The 15,498-nt window shown below is 39.3% G+C and overlaps 1 protein-coding gene across 1 annotated transcript in view; it reads right to left on the bottom strand.

The window, feature by feature from the left end:
- LOC127935349 (uncharacterized) overlaps positions 1 to 4,565 on the bottom strand; it is a 159,897-nt gene extending 155,332 nt beyond the window's left edge. Inside the window, exons 1-2 of the mRNA XM_052533146.1 lie at positions 4,366 to 4,565; positions 3,105 to 3,157 (exon numbers count right to left, since the gene is read on the bottom strand). Of these exons, the coding sequence (XP_052389106.1) occupies positions 3,105 to 3,157; positions 4,366 to 4,367 (55 nt within the window). The 5' untranslated portion in view covers positions 4,368 to 4,565. The remainder of the gene's footprint in view (positions 1 to 3,104; positions 3,158 to 4,365) is intronic.
- Between the last annotated feature and the right edge of the window lie 10,933 nt (positions 4,566 to 15,498).

Here is a 15,498-nt window from a genome sequence, read left to right as displayed (position 1 = left end):
TCAAAGCTGGAAGTTGAATGTCTCATACCTGGCTGCCTAGGATTAGCTGGGTCACTGCAGGGCTCAGTGACAGACCTGGGAGCAGCAGTGTCCACAAGGGGAACAGGAATGGCTGATGGAGACTGAGTTGATTGCTTCACTGATGGCTCTGGCAGCGTAGGCGACCCAGTTACTGATGGATCTTCCACATGAGGCACAGGGCAGAGCTCAGAAACCGAAAAGTCCAATCTGAGACATCGTTGTTTTGAGTACCTTTAGCAAGGTGATCTGTACAAACAGAAGATAACTCCAAAATACAACATGTATGTGTCTTTTTAAACGAGACCCGTGTGTATGGCAAAATGGGACGCAACGATTCCAAAGCAGCACCGGTAGTAAATTCGACCACAAGCGCACCATCATACCCCAATACGGTCTCAGAAATTTCCTCAATTTTATCGACTGACCCATATTGGCTTAAAAACTCAATAACTTCATTACTCCCTGGTTCAGTTATGCCCTCCAGCAACACAGCATTTGGTATTTTAATACCACGCTTCAAAAACACATCCATTATTCTTACTGAACTGCAAACAACAGCGCACGGCCATATTTAAAGGGAAATGACGCAACACTCGGTTTCAAGTCTCGCGACACCTCGTGAAGTCTCGCAACACTTCGCGAAGTCTCGCGACACCCCGGGAACCGCAAATAAGGAGAATACACCTGGCAAGACAGCTGGGTTACACCAGTGTGTAATGTTGTTGTTAGAGTATAAATAATATCTGTAAAATTCTCAAGCTCAAAGTTCAATGCCAAGTGAAATATTTTATTTAACAGAATTCGCCTACAACGAACAACCCATTTGGACTACATCCCTCTAGTTACTGCAGTAATGACGTCACTAAAACAGTTTTTTGACTAACATCCGCCCACATGAATTCACAAAAAGGGGGCGGAGTCTTGTTGCAATCCAACGGAGAAGAGGAAGAGTTGCGTTTGTGTTTGTCGACATGTCGTTGAAACGCTGTTATTTTCATCTCGGAGTCCAATCATCTTTGTTTGGGCTTCCCAGGGACGCTGTACTTGGAGACTAATGGTTACAATTTATGTTTAACTCTGTTCCGGAAAATTATAATCCACATGTAAAACTATGAGCAGCACATTTTGCTGAGGACAGCTTCCTCAAACTCAATCAGATTAATTCCGGATTCACACGAAGACTATTCTTGAAAGATGTAGCAGTTTCCTCTTTGTCTGGAGAAGGCATTGTTTATGGACCTCAACCGGTGAGTGTATTTTTGAAATGCTCGTTTTCACTCAATATCCTGTTAATCTTGAGTACCTATATAGTAGTACCGCATCCTTCATAACTCCAAAAAGTCTTTAGTTTTATTATATTTATGAGAGAAAGATAGTCTGTACCGTTTTTTCCCAGAAAAACCAGAGCGACTGGAGGTGTGACGTGTGGGCGGAGCTAAAGAATCACAAGTGCCAGTAGGCTTTTGCGTTGAGAGCGTTTGGAAGCTGTGACATTACCCTGAGGAAAAAAAAAACATCATCCAAAACAAACCATGGCTAACAGTCAGATTCAGCGTATATTTTTGATCCAGAATCAGATCCAGAGGCTGAAACTGAACAAGAGCAGCATCAGCAACGACGTCTCTATGTGGTGTGTACTGAAACTGTATATATTTGCTTAGCGGTTTTGGAAAATGACTAAGTTCCACTTTATGTCGTCTTTTTTTTTTTTTTAAAGTGTACATGTGGAAAGTGCAGTTTGATGACAACATCGCATGTTGTTTACTTGATGTGCTTACGCGCGGATAGCTAAGTTAACAACACAGAGATATTTGAAGCAGTTTTACTCACCGCCTGCGGTTCCAACACACGATCGTGACCCTTTTTCGTTGGGACTTCATTATCCTTAAGAAATAAACGATATGCAAATCCGTCGTCAAACTGGGCCTTGTTTGTAAAACAAGCATCTTCGACATGCAGGGAACAAACCCAAACACTTGCACAACTCCGTTGATACTCTGTACAAATAAACTCCATCCACTGGTCCCTTAATGCTGTTTTTTTTTTTTTTTTTTGGTAATCTGTGCAGGGTTGTCTTGCCCTGGCAACCAAAAACACACTTGTTTTGTGACATTTCGCTCTCGCTCTGATGAGTGAATGTCTGTTGTGCTCTCAGTGCTCTGCTATACGGGAGCGTGCTCTCTTCCGGCAGAAGGACCCATATAAGGAAATTCCGCTCCATCTAACGTCACACAGACCCATACTCGAGAAAAACTTTCCGAAACTTGTGACAAACGGTTTCCTTCAAACGTACAACTTAATTTTGGAAACTTTGTCCATGTTTAGCATGGGAATCCAACTCTTTAACAGTGTAAAAAAACTCAGTATGAATGAAATACCATTTCACCCCCCCCCCCCCCCCCCCCCTTAAGTTGGTGCGCTTAACAGTTTCTGTAACTTACTACACAAAGGGTTACGCTGTTTAGCTTTGTTAACTATATGTTAGGGCTGTGCAAAAAATGAATGCAATTTTCATGCGCATCTCGTCAGTAAAAACGCTTCTGTGATTGTAAGTTCATCTCCAGCACGTGTGTTCTTTTACTGTCTATGGTTCAGATCAGGATTGCCAGGTTTTTAAAACAAATCCTGCCCACTTGCTTCTCAAAACTACTCCAAAACTAGCCCAATCGTGTTTCCAGGAGGGCAGCGTGCGCTCAGATGCTGTCGAATCACAACACAGGAACCGCTGGCCCAATCAGAACTCGTTCCGTATTTCTGAAGGAGGGACTTTATAGAACAAGGAAGTCATCAGCCCGTTTTTATGACAGTGAAAACAGCGGTATACAGATAAGTGAATTGTGTGAAAAATACTGTTTTTTTTTTTTGTTTGTTTTTTACGCGATTTACTTATAAGCAAGGACAATAAGTGCGAGCAATATTAGCAGTGACTCATTTTAACATTTTACATTATGATGAAAATAATATAAAGCTGTATCAGATGTAAGAGAGCAGTTGACACAACAGAGAAATAATTGACTAGAATAACTCTATCTGACACTGAACACCAAGAATAAATAGAGTTAATGAACATAAATGACACTGACCGCTGTGATAAACCTGACAAAACAGCAGCAGAAGAAGATTGAAGCATCTGAACCTGATGAGAATAAGAGACAGATACAGACACACATCACAAACACATTAATACAGACAGAAAACACTGATCTGAGAGAGAAAACACTACACAACTCACACAATACACAGACTACTAACATTCAGTTTCAGTTTGATTTAACACATGGATCTTACCTGAAGAGTAAGAAACATCAAACTGTAATCTGAATATTTGGTTTTATAAATATTATCAGTTATTATCTGGGTCAACATGATCTGGTGTTGTGTTGAAGTCCGTTCTCTCTGTTTCTCCTTAGTTTAGTGTTCATGCTACACAAACAGCACACAGAGCACACGCGTGTTCTCCTTCCACTCTTTCCACTTATCATCTTATAATATTTACTATATTTTTAGGTATTGATCACAGCATCGCTGCACTGTGCATGACATATGAATTCAAATAAAGGTACAACATAATTCTGCCTCTAACTAGTATATTTTTCTTGTCTGTGCTTCTCAATCTCAGTTTAAAATAGTTAATTGGCATCACACACACACACACACACACACACACACACACACACAAACAGAGTGATTACATAATATACATTATAATACATAGGCCTTTATGCTTTGGAGGATATGTGATACTTTAAATATTTACTGCAAAACTACATCATTAGCGTTCATAATTATTGTTTTATTTAAATGATAATCTGGATAATGTATCTGGATACTGATGCTTGAACTCGTGTGAATTACAGTTCTATCTCTCAATGACCTAGGACTGAAATACATATCAAATGTGTTCAGTGAATATAAACAGAAAGGAGCATTAGCGTAATATCGATTAAATCATTTAAATCAGATTCATGGATGTTGTTTGGTTTTGAGTTTGGCGTTCTTCATCTCTGAAAACATGAGGAACAGACTTCGACACAACACCGTCACAAACACACACACACACACACACACACACACACAAAGTAACCAAACTATCCTCACACCAACACAGACATCATTTGACTGTGAGTGATCAATTTAGAACTTTTTAATAATTACATTAATGATAACACTCATAAAAACCACCATCTTTCTTCATCAGAATAATGATAAACATGTTTACTCATTTCCTTAACGTTACCATCTTTAGTGTAAGAACTCAACCCTTTTTCACAAAGAAACACAACTATTGGTAGAATAACACAAATACACACAAGCTTTATATTTAAGATAATAAAAAAAACTTACATTGTAAAAGTTCTGCGTGAGTTTTATATTCTGGCTGTTTAAATTTTATAAACCACAGCACGTTTAGTGACATCAAAGTTCAACAAAACCGAAAGTAGGGTTTTTCAGAGAGTATATTATTGAGTCTTTATTGTCCTCTGCTGGTAAATCTTACACAGACATTTGACTAACACAGTGTTTGAGTCCAGATCCAGTCAGCTGAAGTCGATTTTAAACAAGTTCCCTGTGATTTCAGTTTGATCTCAACAGTTTGAGCAGCAGATGTACACTAATTACAAATCTACACATTTTATCATAATATTATCAATAAAGCATTATTTTTCTGAACTTAGTCAAATGAAATAGTAAAACTATTTAATTCATAAATACAAACAAACAAACAAATCATGTATCAGGCAATTACCTAGAATATCAAAATCAACTGCGGGCGCCAGATCCTTTTCCTATTTGTCTCCTAAACTCTGAAATAACCTAACATTTTTCGGGAGGCAGACACACTCTTGCAGTTTAAATCTAGATTAAAGACCCATCTCTTTAACCTGGTTTACACATAACACACTAAAATGCTTTTAATATCCAAATCCGTTAAAAGGATATTTAGGCTGCATTAATTACACTGTAATAAATTGTGCCGTTAAATAACAGTAATTTCTTGGCAGCAGGGGTGCAAGTAAAGTACTGTTAATTTACAGCTCTCATCCATTAATTTACTACTCTTATTTTATTTATTTATTTTTACAGTATTTCACCGTAAATTCTACCATGGAAATTAACTCTACTCCCACTGCTTCAAACAGTTGAGTTTTAAAGCTAGCATTCCTACGAAGTTAGTACTATGAACTTATTTCATTTGAGTCCACTGAGAAGGAATATTTCTTAATATAAAACTGCAAACACTTAGTGTAGTAGTAAAGTAACTAAATGCATAACTTTCACTCAAATCACTGCAGCTCATTGTCAGCTATAACACACATGTATGTGCTGAAATACTCAATACAGAGATCACCACTGTATCAGCAGCTCCACATTTACTGTCTTTATATAAAGCAGCAGAAGATCAGCATTTGTGTCTTATTGACTGAAACACTGCCTCTACTCTCCAGCACAATGGTGAACCACAAAACTAACAGATCTCTCGTGCAAACACACATTAATACAGTTGAGTTCAGTATTTACTCTCTTTATCAGTGTATGACTTTGCATCTATGGATGTTCACAAGTATTTTAGTCAAATTAACTTTCATTTGGTAAATCTGACTTTAGATTTAGATTATAGATTACATGTATTTTCCTTGATTTAACATTTAACATTTTCACAACAAATTATGTTACTAAACCTAACATCAAAAGCAACCATAAAACTGTGTAAATACAACAGTGAAAAATTTAACTTTTTAATTATTCATTCCCCAGTGCATGATGGGAAATACACTGAAACAAATGATTCATTGAATTTACTAAAACATTTTATGGTAAGTGGTTGCAATCAATTTATTTTAGTAAATTCAATGAATATTTTGTTAGTGTAGTGTATGGGATCATACTGTAACTGTGATATTATAACAAACTGTTCCAAATAAAATATACTTATGAGTTCCAGCTTTAATTTCTACAAGCTTAAATTGAGTACTAATTTTACTTAATTTACTAAAAAATAATTTTAATTCTTGCCTTAACTAAATTAATGTAGAAATTACTTTTGTTTTTATGTAGTATTTACTTGACCACAAACCCACCGCCCAAAAAATTGCTCTAGAACACATAAGAAGATTAATGATTACTTTTCCAAAACAATTTAGATCTCATGTTCTGTGTACCTTCGTATAGTTCGCCTTTTAATAAACCATATCAGTATCAGAAATTAGCTTTCCCATAAGGGGCACCTGGTTTCCTTTTTTCTTTTTTTTTTTTATTCAGTCGTTATCGGGAAACCCGTCCCTGTATTTTCTGCCTCAGTACGGTTTATGTCAAGCCATTTGTTAATTTGCGCTGCGTTTCTCGATAATGATTGATCTTAGATCTTAAGAGAACTTTCTACAAGTCATTTTATGATCATTCGTAATTGTTTCACGTGCATTTCTAAAAAAAAATGCACTTAACACAGTCGCACGTATCCGTGCTTTAAGTGCTACTTCTAGGAGTCGCTGTCCGTTTGTCAAGTGCTGAAATATCACCTTATAGAATGGCTCGTAATTGTAGTACACAATCGTTTATTGAAATGTTAACCTAATAATTCTGCATTCCAGAGACAACTCGGATATAATAACAATTATATTATGGTATAGTGCCGGGATACTCAATAGGCGGACTCCGGTCCGCATCCGGAACCAGACGCGGTTATATCTGATGTCACTAGCAGGTGAGTAGATGATGCTGATGCCGCTGGCAGGTGAAGAGCATGATGTCACTAGCAGGTGAGGAGGAGCATGATGTCACTAGCAGGTGAGTAGATGATGCTGATGCCGCTGGCAGGTGAAGAGCATGATGTCACTAGCAGGTGAGGAGGAGCATGATGTCACTAGCAGGTGAGTAGATGATGCTGATGCCACTGGCAGGTGAGTAGATGATGCTGATGTCACTAGCAGGTGTGTAGATGATGCTGATGCCACTGGCAGGTTAGTAGATGATGCTAATGTCATTAGCAGGTGAGGAGGAGCATGACGTCACTAGCAGGTGAGTAGATGATGCTGATGCCACTAGCAGGTGAGTAGATGATGCTGATGTCACTAGCAGGTGAGTAGATGATGCTGATGCCACTAGCAGGTGAGTAGATGATGCTGATGCCACTAGCAGGTGAGTAGATGATGCTGATGCCACTAGCAGGTGTGTAGATGATGCTGATGTCACTAGCAGGTGTGTAGATGATGCTGATGCCACTGGCAGGAGAGTAGATGATGCTAATGTCATTAGCAGGTGAGGAGGAGCATGATGTCACTAGCACCGTTAATCCTCTCATGTTGATTAATGTATAATGTGACAGTAGCATTTACATTTACATTTATTCATTTAGCTGACGCTTTTATCCAAAGCGACTTACAACTGCTATATGTGTCAGAGGTCGCATGTCTCTGGAGCAACTAGGGGTTAAGTGTCTTGCTCAGGGACACATTGGTGTCTCACAGTGGATTCGAACCCGGGCCTCTCACACCAAAGGCATGTGTCTTATCCACTGCACCAACACCACCCCACAAGTAGCAAGTTGTTAGTTCCATTACACGTCTGTAATTTACATTTAGCAGATGTAAACTGATATTTGTTTATTTCAGAAAGACCACATTTAACACTTTGTAGCCATAACTTCCAGTCTGATTTGAGTAATGTTGTGCCATCTGCTGTGAACCCTAAAATACTTCAGATAAAGAGTTGAACAGTGCCCTGTCTCCTGTCACAATTTTTTTTACCGGAGTCCCGTGGAGGGATTAGCATCAACACCCCTACCGATCTATTAGTGCCGTTCAAGCATCTACACCCCTGATAGTGACATCAGCATCATCTACTCACCTGCCAGTGGCATCATCATCATCTACTCACCTGCTAGTGGGAAAACTATGAAATGATAAATAAAGTTGTTTTTTTTTTGTTGCGTTTTTTTTTTTTATAGAACACATAGGCACACTATACACATCTGATTACTTTTGGTCTCCGGCATTTTTCGGCAAGCGAATGAACGCTATAGCGCTTTCACTGGAAAATAACTTGAGATTCGGAGCGAGTTAGCGAATGATTTGAGATCGGGGCTTCGGAGCGAGTTTGTAACCCCCACAAACTCTCTACCCAGGGTTTACAGGTTCTCTACTGGACTAAATACTTTCAGTGGGCCAATATTCAACTCATTAACTAATAGTTTTATTATTTTACAATCATAATATTAGAACCCAGGGGGCAGCAGGTTAATGCAGTCATGACAGGTTCAATTTAATTAAGAGGCAATGAATGCTTTCATCAATATGTGTTAACTTCAAGAATAAAGTAACAACCAACAGGATATATGCAGCACAAGGTTTCAGTAGTTAGTCAATACATGCATTAAATATATTCATGTGATCACCTCTCATCTTCATTACAATGCAAAACCTAATAGTCATAAATACCACACCAATAAATGCATACCAAATATTAAATCACCACAAATCGTCAATAATACTCATGCTAAATATCTAGCCGTCGTCAACTGTATAGGAGGCATATGAAAAAGGATAACCTGCCCACCCCCTTACACACACACACTCACTCTACACACAAATAGCGCCGGGGGACCACTGGGTTCACACATACACCAGGGCCTCCCCGGCAAACACAGCAGGGACCGACATTACTTGATTTGTGTACTTCGTCCACCACTGGTTACTTGAGTAAAAGTACAGATAAGTATAGTAAAATATTACTCCAGTAAGAGTAAAAGAACTCCTTTTTCAATTTTACTTAAGTACATCAAAAAATTTAGTACTTTTGTATTTTCACTTAAGTAAAAAAGTACTGAAAGATAGAGGTTTGCAATTTTATAGGCCAATTTGATTTTATATTAGCACATTTTTTTTTAAATACCTGGGATTTTTTCCAAAAGAACCACTATATGGAGTCAAGATATATTTTTGTTGTTGATATGAACTACGCTGATGAGAGTGATGTTAACTGAAGAAAGCAGAGTTGACCATCTGATTTTCACCAGTAAGAAAGAAGTATTTTATAGTTTGTTGTTTTACAGAACATCACAGTTATATAGGACATGATAATAAGGCCTGAAGTTAGGAAAAACACTTTAAGGAAAATATTATATTTTCATAATGATTTTTTCCTTCTCAAACCTTGTCTGTGGTGTAAAAACATCCCTGGCCAAACGGGGTGCATCCCTTCCCACTTTGATAATTACTGAAGTTACCATGTTATGAACATCACATCCTTTCTCCCCAGATATGTGTGTGTGTGTGTAATATATATATATATATATATATATATATATATATATATATATATATTTTATACAAATTACCTCAAGTTAGCACCAGCAAGCTTGTTAGCTAGACAGTTAGCATCAGCTAACAATATTTACTGATTTTCAGTACGGTTATGAATAAACATTCATGTCCATCTACTCGCCTAGTAAATCCAAACAATATAACGTTACAGTTGATAAACAATATAAAAACAGACGTCACATAGGACATGGTAGCATTTTATTGAAACTGTTAATATTATGGCAGCGGGGAATTTGAACATACATGAATTATTTAATTTAATCGGTGTTAGTTTAATGGTATTTTTGTTTTTAACCTAAAACACAGAAGATGATTGATGTGTCTGCATCGTCTGCACTCGAGCATTTCAGTGGGCTTAAACAGATCACTCTTTACAGCGGATTTAGTTACCAAACAACTGACAATTTTGACCTAAATATGATTTTGAGTTACAATAATTAATCCTAAATTTCGACATTAATAACTTACTTTTAGCAACATCAGATTCACGCGCGCTCACAAGATCTCACGGTTCTTACTTCTGTAGACTCGCACTAAACGGTTCATTTGAATCAGTGAGTGGTCGACTCCAGAACAGCTGAAATCGGATAATTCCATAGACAGTAAACGAATCGTTTGGTGCGATTTGCGATCCGATTTAAAAGTATATTTTGAAAAGACTCAGTTCGTTCATGATGAATCAGACACCGCTTCTGCGTGTCGGAGCACGTGAGATAGGCTATTATAGGGAGTATGTTTTATGAAATGTAGTGAAGTTAAAAGTACGATCTTATGCTTAGGAATGTAGTGAAGTAAAAGTTACTCAAAACTACTCCAGTAAAATACAGATACTTGAAAAATGTACTTAAGTACAGTATCGAAGTAAATCTCCGTTACGGTCCACCACACTGACATTAACACCCAATACAATAATAAAAGGAAAATGTACTCCTGGCTTTCTTACCCGCTACCGGACGTGGGTTCCTTTCAGTGAACTCAACGCCAAACATAAAATAAATGTTTGGGGGAAAACCCCAGCAAAATATCCCTCCCGACGGATTCGCACAAGTCGCACAACAATCTTAAACCACGTCCCAGCACGGCAGCTTTGGCAAGGAACTCAGCAGCAACAACCCGAAAAACCCTGCTTCAACAAGCAATACATCATACATTTATAATGCTTCCCTCTAATTACTAATGCCACACAGGTGTTCCTTTTCCCCAGGGCGTCATGAGGAAACACGGAGGAGCTCTCAGTATTAGGCTTAATAGGCTACCACTCCCCTGGATGAGCAGCTTACAAGTTAGCAAAACATTTGATTCAGATCGGGACTCCGAAGCGCGTTTCGCGAATCATTTGATCGGGGCTTCGGAGTTCATTTGATCGGGGCTTCGGAGTTTGCAAAACATTTGCTTCAGATCGGCGGGACTCCGAATCGCGTTTTGTGAATCATTTGATCGGGGCTTCGGAGTTCACAAAACATTTGATTCAGATCGGGACTCCGAATCGCGTTTCGCGAATCATTTGATCGGGGCTTCGGAGTTCACAAAACATTTGATTCAGATCGGGACTCTGAATGGAGTTTTGTGAATCATTTGATCGGAGTTTGCAAAACATTTGATTCAGATCGGGACTCCGAAGCGCGTTTCGCGAACCATTTGAGATCAGGTCTTTCGGAGTGGATTTGCAAAACATTTGATTCGATCATGTACTTGTCTAGATCAACTTTTAATTAAGAGAAAAGAGGTTTAGAGAAAGATTTTTGTAGGGGTGTGATGGTTAGTATATAATCGTGAGACCTGCGGTTATAGTTGAACACCGTCATTAGAACTTTATAACCGCCAAAACCGTGTCACTAAAATATTTTTTACAAACATTTTTTATCAAAAATTATTTTCATTTTTTTAGATAGGATCATCAGATGCGCAATATATCGGGAGACATGGTTTTTACCACTTAATGAAGTTTTGTAAATCGTCAGACATGATATTTACCACTTCATTAAATTTTGCTTTGTAGAAAACCTTTCTTAAAAACGAATTTCGTTTTGAACAAATTTTATCTTAATTTTAATAGATGTTTCATCAACCAATTGCATGTATTTTAATAAATAAAAAGCAAATATAGCAGACAATGATAACCGTGACATGGAAGCACCAGCGCGCCGCGTTCACTTGCACTGCACTGTGAACTAGAGCGTATCTCATTGTAAATGAAACTCAGCGTAGGCCTATGCCTCATACTCTAGCATTAAATATTTTTGCTGCATCCTTTCCAGAACAGACAATGGCTTTTTTTTTTTTTTTTTGCGGCTCGCATCAGCAAAACAATCAGCGGATGGCGGGCGGGTGCGGCTTTGAAATTTGCTCAAAAAACTTTGGCGCGGATCATGAGTTTTGTGACAGATCTCCTTAATAAACGGAGGTCTGAAATCTCTGCCCCTTTACCGATCAGAGCGCGCGCTGAAACGGAGTTAACCCGCTATCTCCAAGATCAACCAATTGACTCTACGGCAGATCCACTAGCATGGTGGCGAGACAATATGAAACAAAATGAAACACGCTATATTTCGATATTCATGTAAGGAAACGAAGCCATAATTTGCTAAGTTTACATTTACATTTATTCATTTAGCAGACGCTTTTATTCAAAGCGACTTACAAATGAGGATAAAAAACAACACAACAAAAAGAGCAAAAAAAAGTTTATAAGCGAGAGTTAACAAGATGCATGCAAAATGAAGGCAGATATTGTCTGATATGTTAAGAAATAATATAAGAAAAATGCTAAAAAAAATTTGCCAAAATGTTTGACTCAAAAAGCCCAGATGATTCAAGCTGTTCGTGACTGTGAGTGTAACAGAAGGGCTATGGCAATGCTAACTACCCCACCCCTTGGACACAACCCGTAATGGCAAGGGGACTCTGTTACAAAAAGAGCACACGCACAGGCTTTTTTTAACAGAGTAGAAAAATACAATCTTTATTTTTTCTTTAATTAAAATTCAGTCGCTTTTGGTTGTCAATAAATAACAAATACATAATTTGACACTGGGATAAGCCATAGGAGGGCGGGCACTGGGTTACAAGCTGGACCAAGCCTAGGTTTCAATACCACAAGTGAACTAAAGCACACCACTTTTATGGTAGAACCAACACTACAAACTCAGCCTACATATCCACAGCAAGCATGCCACTTGCTGCACACGTCACAGCTCTACACTGCACACATCAGTTCAAAACGGGTGAAACACTAAGGAAACCAGACTAGAACCTGATAAGCCTGTCTATCCTATGGGCCCAATCCACCCCAAGACTACGAATAGGGAAGGGGAAGGAACAAACAACAACAGAAAAAAAGAAACCCAACAGGTAGCGGGAAAAGACAAAAAAGGAAAGAAAAAAATAAACAAATCGGAAACGTGTCTAACAAAAAACAACAACACAGCACCTGTACATTCATACACATTTACACATTCAAGATAACAGCAGCCGACAATCGGATTGTGGCAGCCTCTAAAAAACACAACAAAAACTCATTTAAGAGCTCTTTACGCCTAAAATTCATAATAAGTCAGTCTATTACATATAGCTGTTAAACACACGCACCCACGCCGATAACATTACTGAGAGAAAAAGTCCTCTACCCATACCCCTTTCAGCAAAGACCATGAAGCACATAACTGCATTACACGTTTTACCTAACACAGAATAATCACAGCCATAACATACCTGCCTACAATCTAGCGATTGGGTGAGCAGACAGTGTTCCTGCACTTCACAATCTCCCCAGGGTCACGGAGCACTCCTCTGTGCTCGTCAGGCTAGGCATTCCAAACGTGTCGTTTCGAAAGAGTGCACCCACACAAACAATAGCGCCGTTGGCAAACACTCAGCCCCTTAACCCATCAAAACTATAAGATCTCGCTCAGTGCACTGAACCCAAATACTAATAATTAGTCATACAACACTGATTGTTTGGACATACCTTGCGCTACAAACAGCACCCCGAAACACTGCTGCACTCTGACACGTTAGCAACTAACTACTGTGAAGTGTATCTATCTTCGTATAATATATATAGATATATGAAGAGACAGTAGATCGTCTTTAACTCGCTTTATTCAGCATGAAGCAACCGCATACACGAGAATCTCTCTTGTGTTATCTTTCTGTATGTTCATCACCCATACGTAAGCCCTGACGTATATCCAATCACAGAGCATAACTGGTTCACGTGACATCTCCCCCTTTAAGTCTAAGGATTCATACAGTATTAAACAAAACAACTGTTTCTCAGAAACATACCCTGAAATTACTTTTCGGTCTAAAACACAATATTTTCCATATTCTCTTTTTTCCAAAAATGTATTAAATAAACATAAGAACTCTTATTCTATTTATCAATATTATTTTTAAACTTGCTGTTTAAGTAGACATTAACAAAATACATCTGAACAAGCAAATATAAACAAACATTCTTCTCAGACCTTCCCTTTTGTCCTTCAACATAAGTGGTCTGTACTCATTTGTGAACATCACTAGTTAACTCATTTCTTCTGACTAGTAAGTTAACTTGACGGCAGGTTTCACAACACGTCCAGAGCGTGTTCTCAAAACTCTGGGTGACGATGTTAAACTACCAGTCTCTGAATTATTTTGAGTTGGACAGGTAGCTGATGTTATGCTGCCCGGCGGGTTGGAGACTTTTGGTGATCGTGTTGGAGAGTCGTTCCTTTCTTGGTTGACAATCTGCAGGTGCCTCCGGTTTCGTCTGATGGTGTCTCCTTGTGGCGTTTTCACCACAAACGAACGGGGAGTGGAACACGAAGCCTGAATCACCCCGGTGCCTCTCCATGTCTTTTCTGAATCTGTTTTCAGTCGCACTCTGTCTCCGACCCCTAAGGCGGGAAGCTGCTTAGCTGAGTATCTCCTGTTGTAGGTGTTTTCGTAGGCCTGCTTAGCTTTGGCATCTGTCTGCCTGACTGTAGACAGATTTGGCCATGACGGTCTCAACTGATGGTGGAGCTTGGGGACTGTGGTTCGCAGTCTCCTTCCCATGAGGAGTCTGGCTGGGCTTTCTTTTGTCGGCTCCGTAGCGGTGTCCCTGTAGATCAGGAGAGCTAGCTGGGGGTCTTGTTGCCTAAGGATGCTTTTAGCGGTCCTGACAGCTCGCTCCGCCATCCCATTAGCTTGGGGATAATATGGGCTTGATGTAGTATGCTGGATGTCATACTTAGATGTGAAGTCCTGGAACTGCCGTGAGGTGAACTGTGGGCCGTTATCCGTAATCAGCTCTTCAGGTATCCCGAACCGTATAAATATGCTCATCAGCTTACTTATAACTGCTTCACTCGTGGTCTGGGTGAGACTTAATACTTCAAGCCATCTTGAATAATAGTCAATAACAACCAGGAATTGCTTTCCTTTAAACTCACAAAGATCTGCAGCTAGTTTTTGCCACGGGAGTTTCGGCAAAGGCGTTGTAATGAGTGGTTCCCGGCTTTGGCTTGGTTTGTGCTCATTGCAGTGTGGGCATGAGGACACTTTCTCCTTTACTGCATGGCTTATCTTTGGCCACCAGATGGCATCATTGTATCTCTCCCTGGATTTGTTTAGGCCTTGATGCCCATGGTGGATTCTCTCCAGCATCTCAGTTCTCATTATTTGTGGGATTACTATTTGGTTTCCCCTCTTTACCAGTCCATTATGCTCACTGAGACTACTTCTCTCCATAAAATAGTCTAGAGCAGGCCTCACGACATCCTTTCTGTATCGTGGCCAGCCAGACTTAATGTATTGTCCGACTTTCTGCAGGGTTTCATCCTTCTCTGTCTCTGCTTTTATGCGCTCCAGCACTGTTTTAGGCCTTTCCAGCTCTGCGATGGAGTCCACATATGCCTGGATGTCCTCACTCAGTTTTGTGTCGTCCACTTTTGACTCTGGGTGCCTTGACAACACATCAGGTACTATCAGGTTTTTTCCTGGGATGTACTCAGCGACTGGATTGAACTTCATTAGGCGGATCAGAAGTCGCTGACACCTTAGTGGAGTTTTGTCTAGGTCTCTGTGGTTGATGAGTGTCACCAGTGGTTTATGGTCCGTTAGTAGTTTGTAGCTTTCCAGACCACACAGATATAGATAGAACTTTTCTGAGGCCCATACACTAGCAAGACAC

This window comes from Carassius gibelio, chromosome A19 (genome assembly GCF_023724105.1).
Source record: "Carassius gibelio isolate Cgi1373 ecotype wild population from Czech Republic chromosome A19, carGib1.2-hapl.c, whole genome shotgun sequence".
Classification (NCBI taxonomy): domain Eukaryota; kingdom Metazoa; phylum Chordata; class Actinopteri; order Cypriniformes; family Cyprinidae; genus Carassius; species Carassius gibelio.
Note: the sequence above shows the minus strand (reverse complement) of the source record. Positions and strands in the feature narration are given on the sequence as shown.